Source organism: Megalops cyprinoides, chromosome 6 (genome assembly GCF_013368585.1).
Source record: "Megalops cyprinoides isolate fMegCyp1 chromosome 6, fMegCyp1.pri, whole genome shotgun sequence".
Classification (NCBI taxonomy): domain Eukaryota; kingdom Metazoa; phylum Chordata; class Actinopteri; order Elopiformes; family Megalopidae; genus Megalops; species Megalops cyprinoides.
Genome location: NC_050588.1, coordinates 28707675 through 28723531, shown reverse-complemented (window position 1 = coordinate 28723531; position 15857 = coordinate 28707675). Strand labels below are relative to the sequence as shown.

At 44.4% G+C, this 15857-nt stretch overlaps 1 protein-coding gene across 3 annotated transcripts in view; it reads right to left on the bottom strand.

Annotated features, from left to right (window-relative positions):
* The window catches only part of LOC118779409 (E3 ubiquitin-protein ligase RNF123), a 103266-nt gene that overhangs the window by 77239 nt on the left and 10170 nt on the right, over window positions 1-15857 (bottom strand). For 2 of the 3 annotated variants that reach the window (XM_036531511.1, XM_036531513.1), the window contains 12 exons: window positions 15350-15467; window positions 14024-14123; window positions 13840-13901; window positions 13632-13703; window positions 13223-13343; window positions 12569-12670; window positions 7935-8035; window positions 7456-7651; window positions 7025-7170; window positions 1952-2035; window positions 1584-1691; window positions 208-385 (listed from right to left, as the gene is read on the bottom strand). In XM_036531511.1, the coding sequence (XP_036387404.1) occupies window positions 208-385; window positions 1584-1691; window positions 1952-2035; window positions 7025-7170; window positions 7456-7651; window positions 7935-8035; window positions 12569-12670; window positions 13223-13343; window positions 13632-13703; window positions 13840-13901; window positions 14024-14123; window positions 15350-15467 (1388 nt within the window). The remainder of the gene's footprint in view (window positions 1-207; window positions 386-1583; window positions 1692-1951; window positions 2036-7024; window positions 7171-7455; window positions 7652-7934; window positions 8036-12568; window positions 12671-13222; window positions 13344-13631; window positions 13704-13839; window positions 13902-14023; window positions 14124-15349; window positions 15468-15857) is intronic. The other variant, XM_036531512.1, reaches the window with a different exon arrangement.

Genomic DNA, 15857 nt, shown 5'->3' with positions numbered 1-15857 from the left:
GGGTGCTCAAATCAACAGAAGGTTGGGCAAGGCTGAGCTTTCATAATGTGAAACACACAGCTAAAGTTCGAAAAGTATAACCGCACAGTATGCTGGAGAACCATCGGAAATGCAGCATCCTTTTAACAGAACAGCTAGTAAGAGCTACTCGAACGTACATGTAAGTGTTTGACCAGACTTGTTTCTGTGATAAGCTGTGGGGCTCACCTGGCAGCTCCTCCATGCTGTTGGAGGGGCTGAAGTAGTTCTTAAGTGCGCTGTAGCTGTTCATGGCCACGTTGAGGTAGAACTCGGGGGCGAAGGCGAACAGGGAGCCGGTGTTGTCCGCGTGCTCGATGGTGCGGATGCACACGCGCAGCAGCCAATACACGTCCAGCATCTTCTCCTAGACAGCAGAAAAAGGGGAGGCTGTCAGCCGGCGTGCTTTACCAGCCATCAAAGGCACTTACTGTATATACTGTATACTGACAGCAGAGACAAACACAACGGCTTTCAGCAGAGGGATTCAGACACACAGCTGGCAATAACAACGATAGACTGCCTAAGGGTATTTAATAAGCTTGTGATGTTGTATTTGCCCGCAATAATGATGACATTAAAAAGGAATTTGCTTAATATTGGTTCCGTGCTTGACGCATACAATATCGCTCATACACATGATATGTAGTTCAGCCTGCCAACACAGATATTGTGACAATTATGTCAATAAGTAATTTACAAAACACTCAGTGAAGCAGCCTTCTTATACTTGATGTGTTTTGATATTTGGGAAAATTAGGTTTTAAATTGCTGCAGCTCGCATACTTTATGAAGAACAGTGCCCTGGTATTCAGCTAGAAAGCATGCAAATTTGGCTTACTTGAAACCTTCAGTAGAAGGTACCAAGGTAACCCCACTACTAATTACCTCACCATCATTTGTATTATTTCAAAGCATTCACGTTAACGAGTATTATTTTAATCTGAAGGTGAAAAATGCCAGAAAGGTCACAAAATTGAAATAATGTTACTAACATTCAGATCCCAGCCTCCATACAAACAAATGATACCAAATACATTTCAGAAAGGACATACCTCTTTTTATATGTCATATTGAAATGTATGTTTTGGTACTGAAAATCATCAAAACGTGGCGCATTTGATTTACAACCTTAACTCATAAAAATTGAGAATTGAGAAATACATGGGCCTGCACTCAAAACCCACCGCATTAAATGCCCTCACAGCTTCAAGGAGTTTGCTGCAACTGGTTCACTGCAATGTTCTTTGTTGTTTAATTCACCGCAGAAGGAAAAAAAAAAAAAAAAAAAAAAAAAAAAAAAGCAAGGATCCAGACAGCATTTTTGGAAGGGAAAAACTGACAGGGTAATTTGAGCACTGCAGGTGCAGTAAATCCACTGCTGGAAAGGTAGAGTTTCCAGTCAATGTCGGCCTCATTACTGAGATGGGCTCAATGACAGTTGCGCCTTGTTGACTCTGTGGAAAAGAGACACTTGTCTGGTGCAAAGTCTGTGCTGTTATCCAGATCTCTCTCCCCCCTTGGGCAGAGACTGGGCAGCAGACCGCGCATGCAGTGCCGTGTACCTTGGAGTAGATGGTGGCATTGATCCAGGCCAGCCTCCGGCTCAGGTGGTTCAGCTTCTCTGAGAAAACCTTCTGGCTCTTCTGTAACTCCTCCAGGATGTCTGGTCTCTGTAAAGGGCATGGAGAGTTGGATAGTATCCATTTAAATCAGGTTATATCACCAAACCAACAAACAAAGGCATGCAGACAGCTGACTGATAGGCACCCACACACTAAAATATCAAGATCAAGGAGAATTCCAAAGCACGTGCCTATAAATAACCCACTGACTAACTCCTAACCACTATGCTGTGTATGTGTGGGTGCATACACTCAGTACACATACATATTACACAACACATACAGTCACACTTGCAAACGGTGCTTACCCTACTTGGACAGCGTGCTATCTTCTCTTCTGTGTCCTTCAGAGCCACAGCGTATTCATGGACATCATCCGACACCACAACCATCTGAGAACAGCAACATGTGGAGTCAGTTCTACTCTGATTCTCTACAGCTCTGTCCTCTGCTTGTCACCCCTCATAAAAAGAAAACGGATAGGGTGTTGATAGACTGTCCTGTTAAGGGGGTGTACATGTACATCAGCCCGCTCCTTGGCATAGATATCCAGGCCAGCTCCTTATCTACCAGTGACCCAGGTTCAGATACGGCTTCCAAACCAGTGAAGGATCAGCAGAATTTCATGGACATGTATTGTTTGTTGTTTGTTTTCTTTTTTCTTCCTTTTACACATGCAGCTTAACTTTGGAATCAGCAACACTGTACAAGTTGCCACTGCTATACACTCACATGCAGCCAACTGCTATTTTCTGCACTACAAGTCCCAGAGAACATCAGGAGAGCAGACAGCGAATGGAAGATAGGCACATCTGCCTGACATCGGCTGAGTGACTCATAGAGACCACACTAGTGGCAGGGTGCATGGGAGTGATGAGGCGAGCAGACCCCACAGATATACCCACACCAGCCTCAGCAGAACGAAACCAATTTGTTCTGCTGTTGTGGGCCAAAGGTCAGTCTCATGACACAACTGGGACTGAACTCGGGTCAGAGACCTCAGCCGGTGCTCAGAACATTTTATCAATATTAACTGAAATCAGATGAATGGAAATTAATGGACTCCCAACATTCCTAGTGAACATTAACGGATTCCAAACATCTAATTAACGTATACACTTGTATCCTTAAAAATTAACATGCTTACATTCTCAGCATTGCTTTAAGACTCCAAGCATATTGGTGTGTGCTTTTATATTAAATAGCCTTAATGAGCAATACCTCAAAATGATTCAAGGTAGATATGTATTTGTATTTGCCTGAACATGACACATAAGTAATAACTTCCACAGATACTACGTGTCCCAGCTTTCCAGAACTTCTCAGAATCTCCTTCTGGGTCATTCCAAATTCAAAGTTAATTTCACACAGAATGATGCACGCAAAATGAATACTCCACAGTATTCAACCCACAGCCCACAGCCCACAGCACAAGAGGCACTTGAAACACTTGAGGTATGTGAAACAATGGAAAACAAAACAAAAAAAAAAAGATGCAACTTGATTTTTTACATACCACCCCTAGGGAGCACAAGGGGGAAAACAGGGTAAAAAAAACTGGAGTAGCCCCTTTATAAATGGTTATAAGTGTTCACATGTCATACATACATATATACATATACAGCTATTAAATGTTTTCATCACAAATCTGCTTAGACCCTGAGTTTTCTTTGTTTGTTGATGCTGTTGTTCGTGCAATCTAGCAAATGCAACGAGAAGAGCTGACAGTTAGATCCAACACAGCAGAACTGAGTCTTAAAATATGAATTGGTACTCCAACATGCCTGGGCTCCGGGGGAGAAGCAGCTGTACAACACTAAAACTGACAGTACCTTAATTGGCCATTTCTGGGTTATTATTTATGCTTTCGCAGACTTCAAACGCTAAACTCGAAAACCTACGCAGCGCATTAGAAGACACTCATGTTAAATGGATGCAAGGTTAAACCAAGAGGGAATGCAAGGAAGGCAGGTGTTTCATTTCAATAATGATGCTTCTGGCATGAGCGGACTCATGCATTATTGACGATGAAAGATTTCAAGAGGTCGACTAACTTCCAAAAGAAAATACAACAATAAAACAACAGTCGATATGAAGTATTAGGCATTGAGGATTAATCTTTTCGGATTAGACTTTTTGTGGGAACAAACAGTGCCACCAGAAGCCGTTCCACCCGTGTCATCACACCACACAGACCCCCTGCCATGCCTTACAAGAGACTGTTTCAGGGGGACAATTATTGTGAAGGCAAGTATACCGCTATTCTATTACAGCTTCCTGTTTTAATCTGTGTGGCCCTCCTGTATTATTTCTGCATGTTGCGCATTTACCTTGCTGAGGGGGGCGGGGGGGTTAGTGCAGAGGGCATGTCTGAAAACATCATCAAGCAGTGCAAACCGAGCAAGCACACAAAAGACCCTTCCGAAACTCCCTTCACTTCATCCCTCACTCAAGACATGTTCCATTAGCAAGCTGCTCTCTACACCAAAACCCACAGACTAAAGGTAATAATGAGGTATTGATTTCCATATAATGCACCCCGGTGAGAGGCTCTCTCATTTGTAAATGCCTAGCTACTTATTTGAAGCTGAGACCGGCGTAAGGGGGCATCAAATTAAAAAACTGCTAATAAATGAAACCCCGATCCTGAAGTCAGAAAACAGAGTGAAAGGAGCATACAGAAAGAAAGATACAAAAATGATCACAATCTTTAGTTCAAATTCCAGGTCTCCCTGCTTTTGTCAGAGAAGGTGCACCCAACACTGCAAGAGAAAATATGTGATCAAGGGGGTCTGTGGAATGCTGGGCAAATACCATATTCCCAAGTCAAAATAAAGCAGAGAACAAACAGCAAACCTTGGGGCTGTCATTCATAATTGAAGATCGGTGCTCTTCGGGTTTCAGCAGCAGAGTGCAGGAGAACAAATGGACACCGAGGCCGCTGCGGCTGCTGCATAAGGCTTGCAGACCACGGCACTTTTTAAATTGCGTGAAAGATGTGCCAAAAGAACTCTGTCCTCCCCCGTCAACCCAGGGCAATCCTGTGGACTGACGGCCACGGCATAAAAGACTGACTGATTTAGTGGCTAATCTATTTTGCGGGAAACTCTTACTGAGAGATTCAGCCTTGTTACAGAATAGAGCGGATAGATCACAGGACCCCCCCATCTGACAGGCAAGGGCAAAGAGCAAACACGGCACCTCTAGGCTTCAGCACATTTTGACTGCGGGGAGCAACCTGTCTTTAAAGGCAACCTCTAATGTTAGTACATGTTGGGTAAAATGTCCCAGTTACACTGTATATAACAATTTCGACAAAACTACCTGACTGGCAGTGAGACGTATCATTAGTGCTCTTTCAAAAGGCTGCTTTTATGTGAGAAAACGCCTTTGCCAGTTCACATTTAACAGCAGAAACTGATGGGGAAAAAACACAATACCAATGCAAACTGTCTAGCTGGTAAAGGTATAAAGTCTCTGACTGCCAGTTCTGCAATAGTTGGAAGAAAGAAAAAGTGATCTCAAAAGTGTGTTCCCCATTAAACATTAAAATGAGTATTCACGTTAACACACTGGGTGAATAATGGCTTGAAGTCTGATGTAATGCATGTGATGTACAGAAATACTCCTCGTGCTCTGTCTTACACAGCGTATGAGTAATGATGGCTATTGCCCTACATTCTCCATATTTTGGCCTTAATTAGTCTATCATACTACATCCTCTTGCCTATTTCTCATTTGGAACTTGTGGAACTCATTTACTCTGTCAACCAGTGAACTAACACTTCTGAGCACAAAGTCTGTTACTTTTGCCCAGTTAAACAATGGCATTGCGCATTATAGAAAGAAAAAGGAGGACACTAATACTGAGTTTCTCTTCACAAAGGGGTGTTACACTCCTCAATTTTTTTACACCGCCCTAAGACAGTGACACCAGCCAATAGTGTTTTGTGCCCTGGTTTTAACAGAGTAACTCATGATTGATTGAAAACACAAATGAGGATGGTTATGGCTATGAATTGGTCTGTTTTTGTGTTGAAAAAACTTCTGACACATAAATTACACATCATAAATCAGATACTATATAAATAGGCAAAGGGCACTCCTCTAACTACAACCTGTACATTATAAACATAATAAATATAATAACTAATGAATATATATATATAAACTGGAACGGAGATTGCGAGCCAGGCCTTCTTGTCCAACATCAGTGCCTGGCCTCATAAATGCTCTACAGAATGAATGGGCACAAATTCCCACAGAAACACTCCAAAATCTTGTGGAAAGCCGCTCTGTTGCACTATTATTTCCAGTGATTTCTGGATTTTTTTAAACAAATATTACATTTATGTTTAATGATTAAATACAACATTTAACCATTTTTATATAATATAAATATAGCTGTTATATATACAGGAACAAATAAATAAGCAATAATAATACTAAATATTAAGGGGAACCACTGAAAAACAGCAAGTACCATAATTTCCTTTTTGTCCTTACCCACGAAACTTATAAAGCAACAAAGTGACTTGGAACACAATTTGCCAAAGATATTTAAACCTTGTCATGTGTAACAGACACATTTAACAACTACAAAGTAAGAAAGTAAGTAAGTCTGACATCTGGATCTGTTTGGTGATTGGGGGTGTGTTTAATCAGCAGGGACCCAGTCAAACGTGACATCCCTAATGAATTATACATTAAAAGGGTGAGAGAATAAAAGAAAGGTGCGTGCAGTGCATTTAACTCTCAACACATCTGATGGCAGGCACCAGTGATTCTGTCAAGAGGTGCAGGGAAAAGATGATTTGAATTATGTCAGCCTAGGTCTTAATCACTTTTATTCAACAACCACTGGACACAAATAAGGGGGTCATGGCCACTGGCATAGGATTTTACTTACTATCCATGCTAAGACAGCTGGGGTTGGCTTATTCTGTGTGCAAGAGAGCAATATCACAGCCTGAGCATTGCATGTTACAGCATACCAAAGAGTCATGTTACCCCATTTAAAACTGCAAGAAACTATGGCCCAAAAAGCTTTGACTGCAAAAGAGACTGACTGCAAGAGTGAGAAATTGTTTCACAGCCAATGAAAATGTAGCCCTGCAGGGGCCATTGCTACCCTTCACATCAGTGTCGCGGCACTGATGGATTCACAGTAACGTACTCACTCTCTCGCTGGCTGCATGTTACCATACACATTACATTTGAACTACATTTCGGCATAAGTGCTATTCTGGATATTCTTCTCCCTTATCATGCCACTCCAGCATTCAGTTGACCTCCCGGGTGCACCCCATTACCGCGTGTTAAATCTTCATTTTGACTGAATGAATGGGTCTTTTCTGAGGGCTCCGTTTGACGTCTCTTACCTTGCCCAGCTGCTGATGAACACTCAGGTTGTACATCATCACAATACCGTCCAGAATCTCCAGTAGGGACTTCTCTGTGATTGGCTGGTCAGGCTCTTCCAGCGGTCGCCCCAGCAACAGCCCATCGTTACCATGGCTTCCCTCGACTAGAGGTGGGGGAGGAAGAAATGGGGCAAAAGGAAATTACCAGAAGGCATTTTCCTCGGCCGATATCAGTAATAAAATGAAAGGTAATATTACCACTTCCTGAAGATCTTTAAATGGTATTTTTTAATTATGAGCCAGTCTAATTTGTTTCCAGGTGGCCTCTTTGTCGTGTTTCAAACTTTCTCTTGCAGGAATGTGTTCTATATTAAAGTTGTTCTGTATAAAATGGGGAGAACTGCATTAACACACAGTAAGCTGCAGAATATCAATGAGCAGACACTCACTGTCCTCCTCTGTCCTCTGTTCCACTGCCAGGGTGCGAACTTTGACCTTTTCTGGCGGGGCCAGAGGCCGGCGAGGAGTCATGAGGCTGACGGTTGCGGTGCTGAGAAAGCGATTGGCTCTCCCCAAAGTTGGAGAGCTCAGCCAGCTCGGCCGAGCCAGGGCGCCCCCCATAGCTGCCGCGCCAAAAGGCCGCTGCTAAACACACACACACACACACACACACACACACAGACACACAGATATGTTAGCATGTGTACCCTTGTGAGGGGTGCAGCTGTCTCCCAGTGTTCCAGTTTTTTTAATAACACTGACATTACTTTAAGCTTCATGCTTATAGCTTAAAAAAATAATAAAAAAGAATAACAACAAAAAAGAGCAGCTAATCCATCTCTGTGCTTCCATTTAAATGCCATTCTTTAGAGAGCGTGTATCCGACACAGGGCTTGAAAGCCAGCATCAGCCGATGCATGCTCTGTACCTGAGCGGCTCCGCTCTCCTCATCCTCGTCTAGGTCATCCATCGAAGTGGCCTGGATCTCAGAGGGATCAATGATGATATTGGCTTTGGATGCAAGGTCATCTGAAACACACAGAGAGACAATCACAAGAGCTCCGGATTTTCTTTCATGTCAGAGATCAGCAAAACAAGAATACCACGCGAGACAAAACAATCTATCGCATTTAATGACGAAAATCCCTCGGATAAAATCATCTCATTATGAGAAGTAATCACAGGCAAACAACAGCTCTTTCAGAGTCTGTACACTACTTTGATGCTCCCAGAAAGTATACATTTATTTTCCCACAAAAGACGTTTCAATACCTCTGGATCCTCATCCACGTAAGCCACTTCATCACTACGGATTTCATAGTTTGCAACCAAGTGATTACTATGGCATGCTGCACTGATTTTTGTAATATGTACATAGAGATTTAACAATACCTTGTTGCACAAGATAAAAAATTAGTCACTCCTCCATATGTATAAACACAAACTAATGAAGTGTTTCTAGGCAGTAATAATGCATAACACATAAGCATCAGGGTTATTAGTACCCATAGTACTATAAAAATTACATGTTACTGCAAGCAGATTATCATATTCCAGGTTATCGTTTGCTCCATTTAATGCAAATAGTTTGCAGTGGGGAAAACAGGAAAACTTTCAGACAAAAAAAAAAAAACACACCATTAAGGCTGTTTATATTCCGTCAGGCAACTTATGAACAAAGGTCAACCGATAAGATGCATTCTGACATAAGGCAGCTCCATATGATATGCCCAGCCCCATTATCTGCCAGAACACAAAACTCAATCACTTCTCTCGTATTCCGGAGGAAGCTCGGGGCCCGCGAGATGCCCTCTTCTTCGCGTCGACGCGTACTAATGAAATGAGAGTGGAACGGGCTGTGGTAGAGACCGCGCATTCGAACAGCGGAGATGAATGTACAAGCTGCAGCCGTGGAGGGGCTGGGGTGCAGGTGGATCTGTCACGCCAGAGGAGGCAGTCTGCTTCGCAACGGGGGGAGAAAATCAAAAAGAACTGCGCAATAAAGGACAGAGATATCTTTTCATTATTCTGATGCCGGGTGATATAGAGGCTTCATTACACCTTCAGAAGTGACCTCTAAGTGGCTATAAATTGTGTTTACTCAAGTGATCGCCCGGGCCATAAATCTGGAACTCTATAAACATCAAAAGGTCCAATCCATAAATCTGCAAAATATTTTTGCCGGCTCTCGGGAACAAAGGGAACACTTGTCATTCTCAGGACACTGCCAAAAAAGGCACTTGCCGGATTTAAAAAAAGGTTTCCATCTCAGCCCCAGCCTGCATCTGCCTGGCCATCTCATCACGGCCAGCACAACGCACACTTCAAAAACATCCCAACAGACCACCATGCCTTTCCTACAACTTTTTTTCTGGTGTTCACCCTTTAGCATTTTTCCAACCTTTTCATCCAGCTTTATTAATCGGCAGTTGGCACTAATACGCATACAAGCTCGTGATCACTGCTATGACTGAACCCATGGTGGAGCATGGGGCAAAGAAACGTACAACCGTCCGACGAACACACATGCCTACCGTTATTATTTTTTCCACAGTGCACCAGGATGCGAAGGCTGTAAGAGCATAGGCGCATCCCCCCCGATGCTATCTGAATAACTCACAGGCCACATGTGTCCTCGGACATCCAGAGAATAGCAACAAGGGGAACCTGGCCAACCTATCCACCCCTAAAGAATGATGCCAATTTGTTCTACTGCTGCGGGCTCCAGGTTAGTCTCAGCAAGTGACACGGCTGGTTTTGAACCTGTGCAGGGCTCAGCCTGCACTTTGAACTAGTGCTCTAACTGTCTGAGCCAGCCAGAAGCCAACTTTTCCAACACCTTTATACTTTTTTGTAAAAAATATGTCACTCGTCATGAGCTCAGGCTGAGCCTTATGGCCAGGTTTTGCAACCAGCCCTGTCACTTGTTGACAATGACCAGGAGCCTACAGAGGTGGATCAAACTGGCTTTGTTCCTTCAAGGATAGGGGCTGGTATGTTGGACAGGGTCTCCTCACAGATCCAGTCTCAGTACCCTGCACCAGGCATCTGAGAGTTGTATGGGTGACATCACTGAAGTAGCACCTGTCCTCCAATTAGCGGTCACTTCACTGTGGTGCACTGTGCAAGATAAAAATAGTCGCACTGACGTTCATGTGTGTCAGAGGACCGGACCGGCCCCGCCCTGCACTCTAATGCAAGTGCATGCAAGAGGCTGTTGAGGTAAAATGAGCTTAAAGTAGCACAATTGGCCATCTGATAAATAGTCAGGTGAAAAAGTGGGGGCAAAGTGACATAAAGAGCCGATTTGAGTACATGATGAAAGGGTGGATATCTGCCTGCAGAAGGGACACAGAAGGGGAAACAGAGGGAATTTATAATGCAGCTCTCTCAGCTGTTCTTCTGAAGTGGGGTTTCAACCCCAGTGTCCTTTTCCAAAATACCCAGCCAGCCTGAGCAGACCCAAGTGGAAGTGATACGTCAGTACTCTGAGTCCCTGGCCCCACTCTATGGTCCTAGACGCATGCCAGCCTGACAGTATGCTCATTACAAGGTCAGTAGAAATGTCAGTGTGGGCTCACTGACACAGTGACTGGCTGCTTCAGTATTATCTGCAGATTTACATAGACCATGGCTTGATCAGTCACACTGAGACCAAAGAGTTCAAGGGCCTCTATGATGATCCTAATGATGACGATGATGTAGAATCAATACTTATCTTCCAGTCAAGCCACAATCAGGCAGGCGATTTGGGAGCAGCTGATGGCTAATTGGTACAGCGAAACATGACATACTGAAGGCAAAGTTAGTCTCATTCTGCTCTTGTTGCATGTAACTGTCAAAATGGTCAATACTGTCAAATTTTTCCATGAGCAAACTGAAGAGCGAAGGCAACTGCATATCCAGACACTGCTGTAGACTCCAGTCCCCGTGCACCATCACAATATCCAGCAGCCCCTGAAAAGGAACCCATCAAACGACGGCAAACAAATCGTTATTCAGATTAATATGTCTGGGGGAAAAAAGATTCATTAGAGAAGGTATTTATCAGCGGAGAGTTACGGAGCTGCGGCGCGGTGCACGCAACGCCGAGGAGCTTGAGGGGGGAAAGCGACTGCAATTAAACAGATTGTGGCAGGAAGCAGCGTTCTGCATCAAGGCAGCTGACACAGGCCTGAGTTACAGCTCTGTAAAAACCTGCCGCTGTGTCAACACATGCAATACCGAGTGCCCCCCCCCCTCACAACTCCTTCACTTTAATCACACAGATTGAATCCCAGAAACCTAGCCAGCCAGCCCCTTGGCTTATTTCCCGGAAAAAAACAAACCAAAGAAGAAGAAAAAGAAGAAAAAAACAACAAAAACACACATCACTGAGTAAGTACCCAGTTATCGGTCCACTCTCCTTCCTCTAAGGCAGTAAATCCAGGGCTTATTTTCTCCAGCCAAATTACCCAGAAAGGAATCGATAACCATCAGCTTTTGTTCCTTTCTTGATGTTGACTTCAGCTACATTTTTACCATCAGCTTGACGTTTCTATGAGGCCACGTGTATGAGCCTGCAAGAAGGGCCGATTTATACTAGCAGGAAAATACACGTGTGTGCCAGCACTTCAGATGACGTTGATCACTGCAAGCTCAGAGAAGGAATAGCCCATTTATGTGCAAACTACTGCAAGGGAAAGGGCCATACTTCCACATGGGAGTGTAGTTTTTTCAATTGCAATTTCGATGATACGCTCTATGCAATTCTTACACAATCCTTGCACAGTGTGGGGATTTCAAAGGCTGGTTGCTTTACTTTGGCAGTTAGCTGCCCGAATAACTGCTGCAAGAAAGCAGCCCTTAAAATAGGCACTTCTGAAAGGACAGACTCCCTTCCCCTTTCACTATTGTCTCAATGTGAAACAGAGCTAAATATGCCTTTCATAACAGTATAAACAAAGAAACAGCACGCATGAAAGAAAGCCTTAATGACGAAAAAGTTTTCAATAATTGCATTGTGTATTTCGATTCTGAAAAACTGCAAAACACACTGTGAGGTTGATGATCACAGGCATACTGTTATCGATCTAGGTTTTCGTTCTGCCAAGTCGGTTTACATTAAAACGAAGGACTGGAGAAAGTAGTTTGGGTTTTGAATATTAGTTCAAGTTTTAATGTTGCTCTGTTGATACAGTAAGCAAGGTTCTGGGGCCACGACTGTCAAATTTCAAAAATCAAAAATCAAGTATTTTTCAGTACAGCAAACTGGAAATTCTAAATTAAAACTAAAAAACTACAAATTCCCCACAACAGGAGTGTTATCTGATTCGATTCAAAAAATCATATTAATGCCTTGGAAAACATGAAGTGATACTACTCCCTCTAGTGGAGCTCCCATGAAGAGCTACTAAACTACTGGACACATAGTGTTTGGTACCTGCAAATTTTAACTGGACATCTGTATGAATTTTAAAAAAAATGGAAGCTGGGTCAATATAAGAGGATAAGGATAAGAACTGTTCAGAACTGAAAGCAAACTCCAGTGCCAGAAAAGAAGGGAGACACGTCTTCACAAACCTTTGAGAGTTTTTTTGAGGTGAGAGAGGAGCCCTCCAAGACGCTGCAGGTCGAAATAATCTACTTTGCCATTGTAGAAGAGCTGTGGAGGGACATAGGCCTCTGAAAAAGTGAAAGAAAAGAGGAAGAGGACATAACGTATCTGCCCATTCGAAAGACTGAATGGTATTCTACAATTTCAGCTGAAACCTCAAGAAACCATTTGAGTGTCCTTCCACATCCACAAACATGCACTGCTGCCAGGGCATAGCGACCACAGCATTCAATGAAAAGGGGATGATCTGACGGGTGAGAGGTTTCAAATTACAACATTCTCATCACAGTATTCTTACACAAGTACATCACAAACGCGCAGATATCCCTGTAGCCACTGAGCCCAAACACTAAAATAATGATCCCATTAAATCCTGCACCATGGTCCATTACTCCCCTTGCCACAACGAAAAAGCAACATCTTGGGTAGGGATGTCTATTACCACTGAAAGGAACACTCCACCAAGAATCCAGAAGTGCATCATGTAAATTATGTGCTGCTCCTAATTTACCCACTGGGACAGAATGTGGAGGGGCAAACACATCTCGCAGTGACCGTCTGGCGATCGCGTGATAGCGCAAGCTTGTGTTGGGTGTGTTAAATGTGTGTGCTCTCTGCACCTTCGCTGCTGACAGTGCCGGGGCTCTTCCTCTTTCCCTCGTCCCAGTAGCCCCTGATGGCGGTGATGAGGCGATGCAGGAAGCAGACCATGTACTCCGGGGGGCACAGCACCGTGGGGTTCTGACAGACAGACCACAGGACAACTCAGACTTTTACAATGCCACAGAGATGTGAAACCATACCATAATCCATAACAAGACTAGGCATGAAAAACGAACATGTGTCACCCTCCGGAAATAGAGGATTCTGCCCAAAACACTCACTTTTAGGCAATTAAAGCTGTTATTATGGGAGAACTACCTGTTGAAATCCTGTTAAAATTTTAACAAATGTATTCACACAGTGAAGCGTGTGCCCTGCTTTACTAGGGCACAAAGAGATGCCTAGGCAGCAGGGCCAAGCTCTTACCCCGCGGTTGCTGGCGTTCTCCTGAAGGAACTTGCGGAATTTATTCAGGAATATGTACCGAGAGGCCTCCCCCTAAAAGGGAAGTAAGTTATAAGATGTGTTACTATTTACACTTTCTAGTCAAACTAAAGTTTGAATTAATAAAGAATAACTGTGCCAGGCTTCATGAGTGAACACAGCCAAGAGTCACCCCTCCAACTCAACCTACCGTCCCTTTGTCCTTGTTGTTGAGCATCAGCCTCAAGATCTGGACCTGCAGCTCCTCCACCACTGGACAATACAAAATGTGACATGGCTTAGTTGGTGACACGGCTCAGTAGGTGCCCCAGCACCCCAGTGCATGCAGATGTGAGGTTCCGTCGGATGTTAGCGGGTCGAGGGGCTTCGCTCACCTTCGATCCTCTTCTTGAGTCTCTGGCAGCCGCGCTCGTAAGCCCGGCGCCTCAGCCGCTCCTCTGCGCTCTCCTCCCTCGGCTCCCGCTCGTCCCTGCCCTGCAAGGCACAGGCACAGCACAGGCTGCCGCTGCTTCACAGAGAACTCCCCACACAGCCTGCCGCACCACAGAGAACTCCCCACACAGCCTCCCGCATCACAGAGAACTCCCCACACAGCCTGCCACATCACAGAGAACTCCCCACACAGCCTGCCGCGTCACAGAGAACTCCCCACACAGCCTGCCGCATCACAGAGAACTCTCCACACAGCCTCCCGCATCACAGAGAACTCCCCACACAGCCTCCCGCGTCACAGAGAACTCTCCACACAGCCTGCCGCATCACAGAGAACTCTCCACACAGCCTCCCGCATCACAGAGAACTCCCCACACAGCCTCCCGCATCACAGAGAACTCCCCACACAGCCTGCCGCATCACAGAGAACTCTCCACACAGCCTCCCGCATCACAGAGAACTCCCCACACAGCCTGCCGCATCACAGAGAACTCTCCACACAGCCTCCCGCATCACAGAGAACTCGCCACACAGCCTCCCGTGTCACAGAGAACTCCCCACACAGCCTGCCGCATCACCGCAGCAGGGAACGTGAAGCAGCCGAAGCAGACATTTCTCTGCTTGCTCAAATACAGTTTTATTCCATTTTCCCCCACTACTGAGATATGGCAGCGTGCCCTATTTTTAAACTGAGATGAACACAGCAGATTTTGAATCATACTGTATGAGCAAATGTTTTTTCACCATCTGAACTGTAGTATTTTGTTGAATTTTTTTTTGAGAACTGAAAAGGAATTGAGTCTGATGGCTTGGGGTCAGATTTCACTGTCACTGGGATGAGTTTCCGCATGAGCTAACATACTGTATGTTTTTAAAATAAATTATCAAATCCCATTTGCAGAGTTGTTTCTGTCCACTAAGTAGTAGCGTGGGCCACCAGCATTTTAATTCTCAATATTAGAAGTGTGAATTATTTGTTGTAAACCAGCTGACCTACCATTTGTGAGGGCCCCCGCAGCCACTGACATTGTTTTATTAAACTTCATGAAACCTAAACCCCTTTGTGCTGAGGTCGCACAAGCAGTCTAACCATCACCATCAAAGGACACCTTTGTCATTTGTTGTATGACATAAAAACGGTGGAATTTATTACCTCATAAACTAAATTTATCAGAAAGATGGCAGCGTCCTTGCGAGGTGGAGTAGTGGTGGGCCCAACAGAATAAGCCATGCTCAGACACACACACCACATGTGCACCCTGTCGTACCTCCTTGTCAAAGCGCGTCGGCCACCAGGTGGTGGGGATGAGCTCCTCCAGCCCGGCCTCCTTCACCCGCAGAGGAGTCTTAATGTAGAAGAACACCACAGAGCGCAGCACGTCGAACGTGACAATGCTAAGGACTGCCACACAAGGAAAAGCACACAGAGAGAAGTACAAAGATACGGAGGCCAACAGGGTGGACTGAGTTTATAATGCTGGACAGCCTAAGCACAGAAATATTCACAGACTCACTAACGTGTTTAGGAACGCTGGCTGTGCTCTATTATTAATATCCTTTCATCACTGAACCAAAGAATCATCTCCTCTTCAAACAACAGTACTTGTGCAGGAGATGAAAACTATTTGATTATATTTTATCATTTGACTCCCCTCTCTCTCCATTAGTTTCTATGCTAAAGTAGCTCTTGAACTCCCCTACAGGCCTGTATGCATGTTGTTTTGCAGTAATGGGAATAGAAAAGTGTGTTCGTCCGGCATACTGTGATCCGGAATG